This window comes from Labrus mixtus, chromosome 18, assembly GCF_963584025.1.
Source record: "Labrus mixtus chromosome 18, fLabMix1.1, whole genome shotgun sequence".
Lineage (NCBI taxonomy): Eukaryota > Metazoa > Chordata > Actinopteri > Labriformes > Labridae > Labrus > Labrus mixtus.
This window is the reverse complement of record NC_083629.1, coordinates 22,299,480-22,311,586: the sequence shown is the minus strand read 5'-3', so window position 1 is coordinate 22,311,586 and position 12,107 is coordinate 22,299,480. Positions and strand designations below refer to the sequence as shown.

The 12,107-nt window shown below is 43.7% G+C and overlaps 1 protein-coding gene across 7 annotated transcripts in view; it reads left to right on the top strand.

The window, feature by feature from the left end:
• The first annotated feature begins 1,966 nt into the window (after positions 1-1,966).
• The window catches only part of qkia (QKI, KH domain containing, RNA binding a), a 73,677-nt gene continuing 63,536 nt past the window's right edge, over positions 1,967-12,107 (top strand). For 3 of the 7 annotated variants that reach the window (XM_061063173.1, XM_061063172.1, XM_061063171.1), the window contains exon 1: positions 1,968-2,429. In XM_061063173.1, the coding sequence (XP_060919156.1) occupies positions 2,285-2,429 (145 nt within the window). In that variant the 5' untranslated portion in view covers positions 1,968-2,284. Of the gene's footprint in view, positions 2,430-12,107 lie in introns of all 7 variants that reach the window. The other 4 variants (XM_061063175.1, XM_061063174.1, XM_061063177.1 and 1 more) reach the window with 3 other exon arrangements.

Below are 12,107 nucleotides of genomic sequence, written 5' to 3'. Positions count from 1 at the left end.
AAATTAATCGTTCGACAGCTCTAGTAATAAATTATTGATCCATCTTAACTTTAACTACGATTTCAGGTTATTTTTACTAAACTATGCAGCATTAAAGTCATTGTCTAGCTGTTCGAGCACCCATGGGGGGGGGGGGGGGGGGGGGGGGGGGGGGGGGGGGGTGACTTTTATCACCAAGACATGTGTGGGTGAGCAGTAAGCGGACAAATCCAAGTGAGGGCCAAGGTCAGAGCTCAGATTTAGCCGGGGCCCCCTCTCAGCCAACAGCTGTTAAAATCAAACCGGACCACTTGTGGTTTATTTTCACACTAGGCGGGATGCGAGAAACCGGAGGTAGCTGGTTTGTGTGTGTTCCATTGATCAGGGATGTTAATCTTCGGAGGATATGTTGAAAGGTCCTCCCAAGGACGGGACAATGAAAAGGCTCTATTGATCAGTGGAATGTTGATCAATCGGTCCCAAGACAGATAACAAGATGTACACGTCTTGAGTAACAAAAGGCATCGTGTAGGATATGGACGGCACAGGTTACCTTTTTTTTCTTCATATTTCAGCACCTATAGGTGAAACTAACACCGCCTGATTCATATGCTGCTTTGACCACTATATTTCTTCTTTCAGGCATAAATCATGTGTATAAAGAACACTATAGAACATACATTTGGCCCACATATGACCAATAAAACCAGATTAGTAGAACCACCCATACACATCAATGCTGAGCTAAGAATTACACCATATCTTGTAAAAATCTAAAAAGAAAAAAAAGGCCTGCAGTGCTTTTAAGTAGGTCTTCAGATACAGGAATGTTGTTTTCACACAGGATCTACAACATATAGGGCTGTGCTGATCTTGTGCAACACGTGAAACTTCACGGCTGAAAGAGCTCAACATCACAGAAACTTTCTAGTGAAGGTAACTGTATGATTTGTTAAACCTTCTGCAGGATATTTTAATCCAGTTATTATACTCAAATTGGTTAAAATCGAAGAATAATACTTGAACTAAAAATAAAAAAGCAAAAGCAAAAATAAGAGCAAAGCCTAACTGGCTGAAACTGGCCAATAAAAGGGGGTACATATATTTTTTAACAAATTCTACATAAAAGTTTTAAGATAAAAAAAAGGGCAATTCAAAAGAAAGAATTACGCTGAAATTGCTCCTTTATTGCAAAAGTGTAAACGTTCCTTTGAGCAGCCTTTACTTTTTCTGTGGTTAATCTTCGATCTACCAGAAGGTCCTTACTTTATTTCAAAAATAAAAGCGGGGTTGAATTCAAACAGCAAGCTTAAGACAGTACACAAAATCAAAATAAAAGCCTTACAATGTTTTATTTTTAAACAGGTGTTAAACATGAGATTAAAAATGTGACTAATCACAATTAATTATTGAAAAATAGCAATTAATCGGTTGACAGCTCTAGTAATAAATTATTGATCCATCTTAACTTTAATTACGATTTCAGGTTATATTTACTAAACTGTTTCTGTCTTCAAAATAAAAAGACAGAAAGTAAAACCTCATGTAACTTCTCTTTTCACTCCCAGTTTATTTTTATTTATTTATTATTATTTATTTCCCAGTTTATTATTATTATTAACTTCTCTTTTCACTCCCAGTATTGACAAGTGTCCCTCCAGTAAAAAGGTTATAAAGCTAAAGAAGACTGCTCCTATTATTGAAAAACATGACGCGTGTTGGGGTTAAATTTTAAATGCCATAATGGAGCCATTTGTGAGGAAGAAAAGAAGTAGTGTGAGCTATTCCACTCCTGTAGTATAATGTGCATTCCTGCGCACTGCACGCCATTGGGTGGAATGTCTGTCCGTCATCGTACAATCGAAGCCCCGCCCCGCCCCTTCTGGTTCGGTTGTGAGCGCTCATTGGACGTTCCATTAGTCCCTGGTAGCCCCGCTGGCCAATCGCCGTTGAGGAGGACGTAGGCTTTCCGGTGGAACAGTCTCTCGCATGCAGTCTGAGCGCACACGGCGGACGAGTCTCTGGAAGGAAGATAACGGTTTCTTTTTTAGCCCCCTCTCCACTCTCCAAAACAAGAACAAAACCAAACCTGCATTTTTTTTTTTTTAGGGGGGGGTTTAACAGAGTCTTCTCATCTCAAGGGAGGAGGGGAAGCGAAGGGATTTGGAGCCGCAAGTTTTTTTTTTTTTCTTTTTTTGGTTTTTTTTTTTCTTCTTCTCCTTTTTTCCCCCTAAAAAAAAAGAAAAAAAGAGGATTCTGTGTTTCCGCACGGTGGTTTTTGTTTCTCCGCTTTCTCGCCGCAAAGATGATGGTCGGAGAGGTCGAAGTGAAGGAGCGACCGAGGCCGAGTCCCGACTATTTGATGCAATTATTAAACGAGAAGAAGCTCATGACCAGTTTGCCAAATCTCTGCGGCATCTTCACACACCTGGAACGGCTTCTCGATGAAGGTAAGCGGGGGGGAGAGTCTGGACGGGGAGGCGGAGGGGGGGGAAGCGTGACCAGTGCAGTCCGGTGTTGGTGCGACTTCACACGGCTGGGCGTCCCTTCTGCATTACGGTCTTTACCAGCCACTGACACAGTAATACTTACAAGTCACCCCCTACCCCTACCTCAAACATAAACCCCATTTAAAAACGATTTGAGAGTGGGGTTGCTAAGGCCAGGTTGCTAAGGAGTTTAGTTTCTGCACTCCTGACTTTGTGGCGACGAGGCAAAAAACTTTCTTTAACTCGTTTAGAAAAACAAAACCCGTCAGTCTATCACTGTCACACACATCCAGCTGAAAAGTTTTTAAAGCACATTTTGAAAGCTGTACCTCACGTGGAAATACCCTTGTTTTTTGTGTTTTGTTAATTAGCCAGGGCCTGATTCCACATGTTCCCCGAGAAAATGTAGCTCGAAGTTAGCCACATTTTTTTTTTTTAGGCTAGCTGGGTGTCTGGCGTTCCGTTGAACTCTTGAGGAACCACAAACGGTAGCTTTCCATGCAGCTTTAAAGACTTAAAAACAAGGCAATGAATCGTTTCAAACAAGTGTTACAAAAAGTTGTTCTTATTTGTGCTTTCCAGAGGTTGGGGGTTCTTTTTTTTTTTAGTAGTTGCCCCAGTGGCCGAGCTTCAAGCACGGAGGAATGTGTCTGCTTGTTGCCCAAACAATGGCCAGTGATTTGCTGCTGGGAGAGGAGAGGAAAGAGGGGGGGAGTGAAGATTATTACAACCCGTCTAACTTTTCATTTAAACGAAGCTCTGTTTGTTTCCCTTCCTCTTTTTCTACTGCAGTATTTGTCCTCAAGCCGAGTCTCTGTTTCTCCCGGTTATGTTTCCTTCCCTTACTGCAGCAGCAGTCGTCGTGTTTTTTTTTTTTTTTTTTTTTTTTTGCAACTCAAGCGTGCCAAAAAAATAAAAAATTACGTCGCCTTTTGTCCAGACTGGTTTTGTCTGTCTACCTGTGTATCCTCCACCCATGTTACTTACTAACACGAGGAGCTGCGGTGGTAAACACTGGCTTTATTCGCCGTTTATGTTGATAGTATCACAAACATAATCTGGTCTAAGCAGGAAGGTAGGACCCGTGGTTTATGTAACTGAGCCGGGGACACTAGAGAGCGCCACAGCCGCCCGATAGCAGACTATAGAGACCATGACACTGAAGATTTTTTTTAAAAACATCACGCATTTTTCTGACCCCCCCCCTTCACGGCATGAATGAGTGGGTTATTCATAGACGTATGGAGCAGTGCAGAGCTGTTCAGTTTCGGTTGCATGTCTGGACCAGGAGGTGTAGTAGAATGTAGTTGCTGAACCGGTCTGCAAAGATTTTCTTGTTCTCTGTGCTCGCTGGTAAACAAGACACTCAGGACGTAAAGTGGACTATTTCCTCTGGCTAGAAAACGACAGCAGCACAAAAATAAAATTGCATAACTCAGGAAGAAACAGTCTCACCTGAATTAAGTACGATTTGAGATGCTAATTACCTGTAGGTGGTAAATGCATCTATTTCTGTGATTTACATCTAAATTATAAGACACTTATACAGTCTCAGGTTGAAGTCTGCAAAAATGCAAATCACCCTGATGTTAGACATGAATTTGTTTCTGTGATGATAATTTCCCCTGATGTATTTGCATTCACATCTCCAATTAACTTTAATTAATCTGCAGTGGATAACTCTTTTCTGAACAGACTGGTTGTCTGGAGGTTTTGTTTATCTTTGTGTAGAGTCAGAAAGCAGACCTGTTGTATTTTTTTCTCCCCCTTTTGTCGTTTACCATTCCCCCATAGTCACAGATCCGAACAGAGATCATACACAGTCTGTGTACCTTTTCATTCACACTTTCCTTCACCAGCTCAGTCGTGCTGCGGTGGGTTCACTTTATGAGTGAACCGAGCTTACCGTGTACTCAGCAGTTTATCAGAACAGATCTGATAAATTGATTTTTTAAACATATTACTTTGTGTGAACGTGTAACTGCAACTCAGAAAGTTGAATTGTATTTTCAACTTGTTTTGTTTTTATTCACATGGACTGTGAACTCTGGGAAATTGTGTGACAAGTTTCTGTATGAGTCCCTAAATCCCCTGGTAGTCAGAAGGATCAGAACAGTTCTAACACTGCTGAGACTTTGTGCTGTTTGTAGGCTAAATTTTAACCCATTTTCAACATAGCTTATAGTGACTCTTCTGTAAGTTTTAAATGACAGTCCCTGCTCACTTAAAACCTCCGACGCTGTGACTGTGAGCTACGGGTGTAAAGCGGTATGAGAGGGGAGACGCTGCACTCAGCAGAGATGCTGTGTGCTGGTTTAAGTAATGACTGTTTAAATCATTTAAATATAAGACATATTGTAAAAAAAAAAACAACTAAATATGTCCTGTGGGAATTTGCAGATGTTTTCCTTTTCTTCCTGTGGAATAATAAAACATTGAGCTGACGTCATGAATAAAATGTTTTGGATTATTATTCTCTAAAAGCTTTTCCAGCACTCGTTTGACGTCCTGCTCTATTTGGTGTTTGGACGAGCTGGTGAGATAATTTTAGAGGTTCAGACATGAATCAGACCGCTGATTTTATGCAGCTCTTAACAATAAAAAAAAAAGAAACTCTTCTTATGAAATCACGACGGGGTCACTGGTAACCCTCCAACGTCTGCCTCACGAGTCTGAGCTTTACAAGGGTTTCCACAGCACCAGCCCAAACTTTCAACCACTGCCAAATGTTGCGTTTGTGTGTGATGAAAGCCACCCGGGTGTAGAGGAGGCCTGTCTGACTGTCTGGTTCCTGTTAGGGGCGCTTTGCTTTCTCTCTCTGGACGGGACTGAAGCTCTGATGTTATATTCCAGTTCCAGCCCCCTGCCGGTGTATAGGACCCAACTTCAGTAAAACTAAACCGCCAGTCCAGAATCTGCAATTTGAATGACTCTTTGAAAAACTTCCCTTTGGCCCACTCCTTTTGAAGTTCATCTATTTTTCCTCCATGTGCTGCATTAGGTGGCTGATCAGTGGAATAACTACATTTTTAGAAAGTGTTTCTTTTAATAGTACTTCAAGGTAATTGTTTTTAGAATGATTAAAGTTTTAACGATGGTGCTACAGCGTGTTTTTGTTACAATTCTCTCTGCCAGCAGTGAAGATAAACATCACACTCGACCGTGACTTCCAGTCCAGACAGGAGAGACTCCAGAATGGGAAGCTTGTGTTATTATGCTGGAATTACTTTTTAACCTCCAAATGTTATCTTGGAGTGTTTATTTTTTTTCCTCCTCCTCCTCGGAGTGTGTAACGGAGACCTGTCTTGTCAGTTCTGTCTCATCGAAAGCGATTGTCTTGTCAACGCGACAGGAGAAAGCAGGTGCTACATGAAAAGCTATTGATCAGCGATGCTCGAGCAGAGCTGGAAAACAAAAACCAGTCGGTGAAGCGCTTTTAAGAAAGTGTTTCAAAAAAACGAGCGTTTAAAGGGACTGGCCCTCATCTGTCAACAGAACATCAAACGCCATCTCGAGGAGCCGGACGGTTTTCTGTTTTATTGATGAATAACAATGACGTCACCTCGCTCCTTTGGAAGTTACAGAGATCAACATCTTTTGTAAGATGATAGTGTTCTGACAATTAAACCCTTTGAGCCCGTCTCTCCAGAGTCCACCCTCCTGACAGCTGCACACATCTCCCCTCACCCCTCCCAACATCTTGTGCATGTGGACACAGCTGTTTCTAGTGCTGGAGAAAGCAGACACCACCCTTGTGGGTGACGATTGCCCCCCCCCTCCACCCTGGGCGTCCCTGTTACGTTCCCAATATGAATGTACTCCCTCAAGGTCACTCTGGCCGATTGACAGGCCCTCCTTTGAAATCCCCTTGCGTTGCAGTTGTTCATCTCCCCGAGGTGACACCTGCTATGGAGGGTTTTTTTCTTTCTCTTTACGATCTGCCAGCCAACAAGCGGCTTCAAATTGCTATATTTTCTCTTGGCAGGAGGAGACAGCCCATATAACATCTAGAGATATAGCCTGGTAGCGGCACGCAGACTCTGATGTGGGGTAGCGGCACAAGGGAGAAGGTCTGGACTGTCTGAAGTTTTGTGAATATTTGTGAGGTTCACTCTGATTGATGTTACAATATTAATTCCAGGTCCCCTTAGCTTTCCAAACATGCTCATTATTTAGTTTTGTTTGTATGGCAGATTAAAGGGTCCGTTGTTTTCACGGCGCCGCATGGTGCGTCGTACCGTTTTGTTCCTGGCAACAACAATCTCTCCCCCCCCTTTTTGCATATAGAGCTCTGTGTCTGCTAGTTTGTCTGTGTGTGTCGTGATTTAACAGGACCTTCCCTGGAGAGCTGTCAGCATTCAGAGGACAAACTGTCTGCTGTCCACTGTGGTGCCTGAGTAGGAAACAGGTCCTCTGGGAGCAGCTGTTTAGAAAACAGATTTTGACAAATGGGATGCGTTTGGGTTTCTAACCAAAGTCCCACATTTCTGTCAATCTTTCCGTCTCTCCTATTTTGTTATTTGTCCGTCTGTTACCGTGTTGTACTGCCCCTCCCTTGCACGTTGACCCTTGGGTTTTTTTTCCCAGCACAGGGCGAGACCTTCACTAACCTCTGACATGCAATCAATTTAGCAGCTAATAAGATTGAGTGCTGTTTCGCGAAGTGAGATACCGCCTTGAGCCCCCCGAGGAAAGCACTGATAGAGGCAAGACGTGAAGAGAGAATTGAGGGGTGTTAAACCGGGGCTGTTGTTGCACAGCAGAAACCTGTTATATCCTCCCTCCACAACCCCTCTCTCTTCTCCCCACATTCTCTCCCAAAGCACCACTTATAAGCTGGAATTTAATTAACCGAGAGCCATTCTGTGAGCTGGTTTACTGAGCCGTTGCCACCAGTGTGAGAAAGCAGAATAGAAGGCTTTGTGTCGTCTTTCTCTCCGTCTGCCTCTCTCTCTCTCTCTCTCTCTTTCCCTCTCCTCCCCGGTAATAAATTAGCTGGTGGCATCCGTCTGACAGGGTGAGGTGTAGAGGTTGTGGTAGGACCCGGAGTCGCCTTCCCTTTTCTTCAATCTGAGCTGCCTGTGTGGGCTTCTCTCTCTCTCTCTAACTCCGGACCCCATCTCGCTCGCCCCTCTCTACTCCCAACCAACGCAAACACCCCCCTGCACACCCCCAGTTGGTGTTGTATGATAAAGTCGTCCAACGACAGCTCTGGGCTCTTATCTCAGGCCTCAATCCCGTGAGTGCTGGGGCCTGCTTATCATCGCCGCCGCCGCCGCCTGGCCTCCCGTCTCCGTGCCCTGACTATCTGCTCCGCTGTCGCCAAAACTAAGTGTCTTTCCTTCGATTACTCCTGGCTGTTAGTCAACACATTACCAGAGGACGACTATGCCTCCTTTTATTTCTTATGCTTCGAGCCGTAAAACAGTCAAATCAGGTTAACGTTAATACAGGGGGAATAACAGAATTTCACTTTCTAAGCACGACACAGTGGTGTGTGCGTGTGTGTGTGCGTGCGCGTGTGTGTGACAGGCCGTTCTAAAACAGGAACATGAATTAGGGAATGTTGTAATAATTATGTCACAAGACTTCCTCGGCTCAGACTTGTTCATTAAACAGAGTTGTTTTTACCGGGACAGTGGCGCCTCCCATTGCCCTTGACCCCACTTACTTCAGGTTATTTTTTTCCTCCTCGTATTTTGTAATCCAAAAACATCTGTGAGCGGTAACGCCCGCTTAAGACGGAAAAGTGTTCTGGGAAAGGCGAGTCAGTAGTTTGTTTTTCCTTCAGACAGACGGGTAGGAGGAGGGAGAGCTGTTTTTATGCTTTGGTGACAAGAGAAGCCCTTCCTTTTTTCTCCTTTTTTTTACCCTCCCCCACATAGGTGGCTCTGTCTCTCAGCGTTCTTTTAACTAATTTAGAACCCATCATGAATCTTTCCCCCACACTTTCATGTAGATATAGAAGACACTTACTTCTTTGTATTTATCCCAGGTTGTGGTGTGTGTATGAGCCCCGCCCCGGTTACATTCTTTACGTGCTTGAAATAGCTCTCACACCCCTTTGCTCAAAGCAGTCCCCCTTGTTTTCTCACTTTTTCTTCCTCTTGTCTTTTTCTAAAATCCCTGAACTGTCACTAAAAAACTGTCTCACAATTAGTCTTTTTTTCCTGGTGTGATACCAGCAACGTTTGTCACTATATCCTGCCGCTTTCTCCATTTTTATCATGACAGGAGGTGAAAAAATGAGCTGAATGCTCACTCTGTTCCTCTCTTACCCTCCCACCCTCCTCCACATTCATTTTTTTTCACCCCTCTCCTTTTTCAGAGGAGGAGGAATGGCAACCGAGCATTGGCAGCCAAGCTCAGGAATTTTACCGGGAGCACAGTCAGAGCACTTAACCTCCAGCCTAGTGTTTGTTTCCCCCACACACTCTCTCCTGGAGTTTTTTTTATTTGTGCTTTATATGTGAACGCCATGCACAGTGAGGACTACAAACTTTGACTTTGATTTGAGTCTCTGAGTTTGATTCTGAATATGTCTTCTTAGTGTGATTGGGTTTTTGCTCTGAGGCTGGCACTAGCTCTTTGCTCTTATGTGAGCAAATCAAAGACCAGACATGTTTACCTACGTAAACGTTCTTTTTGTGTGACACCCCCCTCCCTTGTCTTACTAATTGTTTATCTATGTATCATTGTCCCTCTTCCTCATCCAAATCCTCCTCGTTCCTCCTCCCATGGATGGTTCTGCATGTGGTGTGCAGCCCTTTGCTTCGATGAATCCGGGATGAATAATTTACCTGTCCCTCAGCAGCCCGTGTTGTTTCTGTGAGGCTCGGCGAGAGCAGGTGGTCCTGCCATAACCTTCCCTAAGGGCCACAGACAGTGAGGTGGCAAGCGTTGAAGAGATTCCTCTGTAGGGCTCTGTCATCAAATATGAAGCGCCAGGAACTCCTAACTGCGACCAATCAGCTGCTTCTTGTCTGAAATCTGTAGAGCTTCAAGACATTTTTAAGACCTAACATTTCAGGATCCAGCTTTTACTCTTCCAAGAACTCTTTATCTTTAATCTGCCCTTTTGATTTTTGGGATAGAGACCCTGCAGCTGTTTGATTTGAGCTCCAGTTAAAAAGCGCACATGTTTACTGTAACTGAACATCTTTGATAAGTCTGTAAACAACTTTCCACTCTCCAGGCTTAAAAGGACAAATAGTGATATTCTAGTCTGATCCTAACATTTAAAAATGTATTCCATGCTGTAGCGATTGGTTGGAAACAGCTTTTCTAACAGTTTGCCAATCATGTTGTGTTTGCACTTCACCGAGGGCACTTGTTGTTTCACCGGCTTTGTATGGTGAATGCAGATGATGTCTCGTAAAGAGGTCTGCAGCACTCTTCTATAGACGCTGTCGTCCCGTTGGGTTCCCCTGCTCTGGCTTTGTATAAAATTGACGTATTGTGTGAAAATCTTTCTGACATGTGTTGGACTACCTCGGGAGAGTTTTTTCAGCATTGTTCCAAACAGCTGTAAATATTCTTTGCATGTTGTTTGGTGTGAAGATGGAAGCAGAAGTGATTCTGCAATAATATTCTTTATTACACTTTCACATAGGCTTGCTAACCACTCAGCTCCTCCTTAATGCATTTTTATTATCAATCAATTGCATGGACATTTTCTTACATCCGGGCAATAATGATAACTACCAAGCATGCCAATAAAGCATCTTAAACTTAAAGGCAAAGATCATTAACTGTACTGGATTGAGCCCGACTGATTAATAGGCCAGCCGATAATTTCGGCTGATATTAATAGTATAGATATCAAGTGATATCGGTATCGGCTAATTTTATGGCAGATATGAACGGATATGACTAGATTTATTTACCAGTCGAATAGCATTTCATTGTATTACACTACAAGTTATCTTGCACCAGCAGAGGGCGCAATATAGATTATAAACCGGCCCAGTGTGTCAAGCGGTGATGCACATACATTCTAGTTTCCGGTTGAGGACCCATCGATTCTGCACATGTTCAACAAGTGTTGGACAACTGTATTTGAGGGATCAACGCAATAAATGTGTTTATCAATATCTATCTATCTCAAAAGATTGAACATAAATCTAATAAAGATATCAGCCAATATATCAGTATCGCATTTTACACTCCCTAATAAAGATATCAGTGTCAGACCCTAAAATCCCACATCGGTCGGGCCCTAGTACTGGATACCAGCATGCTAAATAAGCCTTGTTGTTGTCTTTTTACTTTAGGTGAATGAAGCCTTAAGTCTGTTTTTAAAGACACACTGTGTGGTCAGATCACATGTCAAGTGTAAAGCTGTGCTGTGAGGGGGGGGAAGTACAGAGTAACCTCAAAGCGATCATACCAAGAGGCTCTCTGTAAGTACAGTGTGAGACAGTGAGTCTGCTGTAAATGTGCTAGTGTGCAAGTTAGAGATGGTGGTGAAAGAGAACTCCACGCTGAAGTTATCCAAGTTCATGGTGTTTTGAACCACCTGTCCCAGCCTTACCCTACCCTCAATATCACATTTCACTCTGCAGGCTTGTGATTGGATTGCCGTTGAGTAAGACATCAGATCAGAAGAAGCCGCGTGCTGCCCGACCCGTTGGCGTGCTCTCTGTTCGTAGTGATGATATGTACAATAATGTCTCTGAGGGAAACTTTAGAGTTCATGAAGGAACATCTACATTTGTTTTTAATCCACCGCCTAAGCTTCCTACTCGGCAGTCTTTTCAGTTTTCCTAACAAGGTCTCCTCTGTGTCACTCCAGCCTAACTAGCATTAGCGTACATGTGTTGCACACTTGTGTTTTACAGTGGCTGTCTGCCCCGCAGTCGCGCGCCGTAATGTAAAACATAATTTGCTTCGCATAATTTATGCTCATGTGCGACACGCCCAGCTTCAAGTAGCAAGCGCAATGAAGTCAGGGTTGCTCCACTGCGAGTGAAACAGTTTTGTGACTGTTATGTTTGTTCAGCATTTGTCGCTGCCTGTTGTCTGTTTGTGGTAAGGCTTAAGTCTGTCTGTCCTTATCAGTTCGGTGGTTGCGAGGAGATTACAGAGCAGAAACAATGGCTGGTTTTGTATGATTAGGCTCTAATTGTTGAAACAAAGAGCCTGTTTAGCACCATGTGTAACATAGAGACGACTGGCATACAAACCCACATGTATCTTGGCAGAAAAGAATGTGCACTGTGTATGAAAGGGTTAGCGAGCATGAACTCCGCTCAGTCGTTTGATTGTGCTCGCGAAAGGGAAAAGACGAGCGAGGCTGCCCAGAGCGATGGGAGGATGGTGAATGTGATAAAGAACAGTTGTTGGGGGGGGGGGGGAGACACAGAGGATTCCTATGTGCTGTGAATGAGGTCATCTGCTCGGCTGTGAGGAAGGTCAACGACCCCTCCCTCAGCGCTGCACTCCACCGCTCTGTCTCTCCCTTCCTCCCCCTCAGCTAATGATACACAATGGCTTTTTTGTGCTTTAATGGGCCAGACGCAAACAACAGGTCATTCCTGCCAGTTCACGTCGGAGAATGCACACAAGTGCTGTCTGTAAAAAAATAATCACCACACACTGTCGCTCTCAATGGAGACAACATGCAGTAAAGCCAGACTG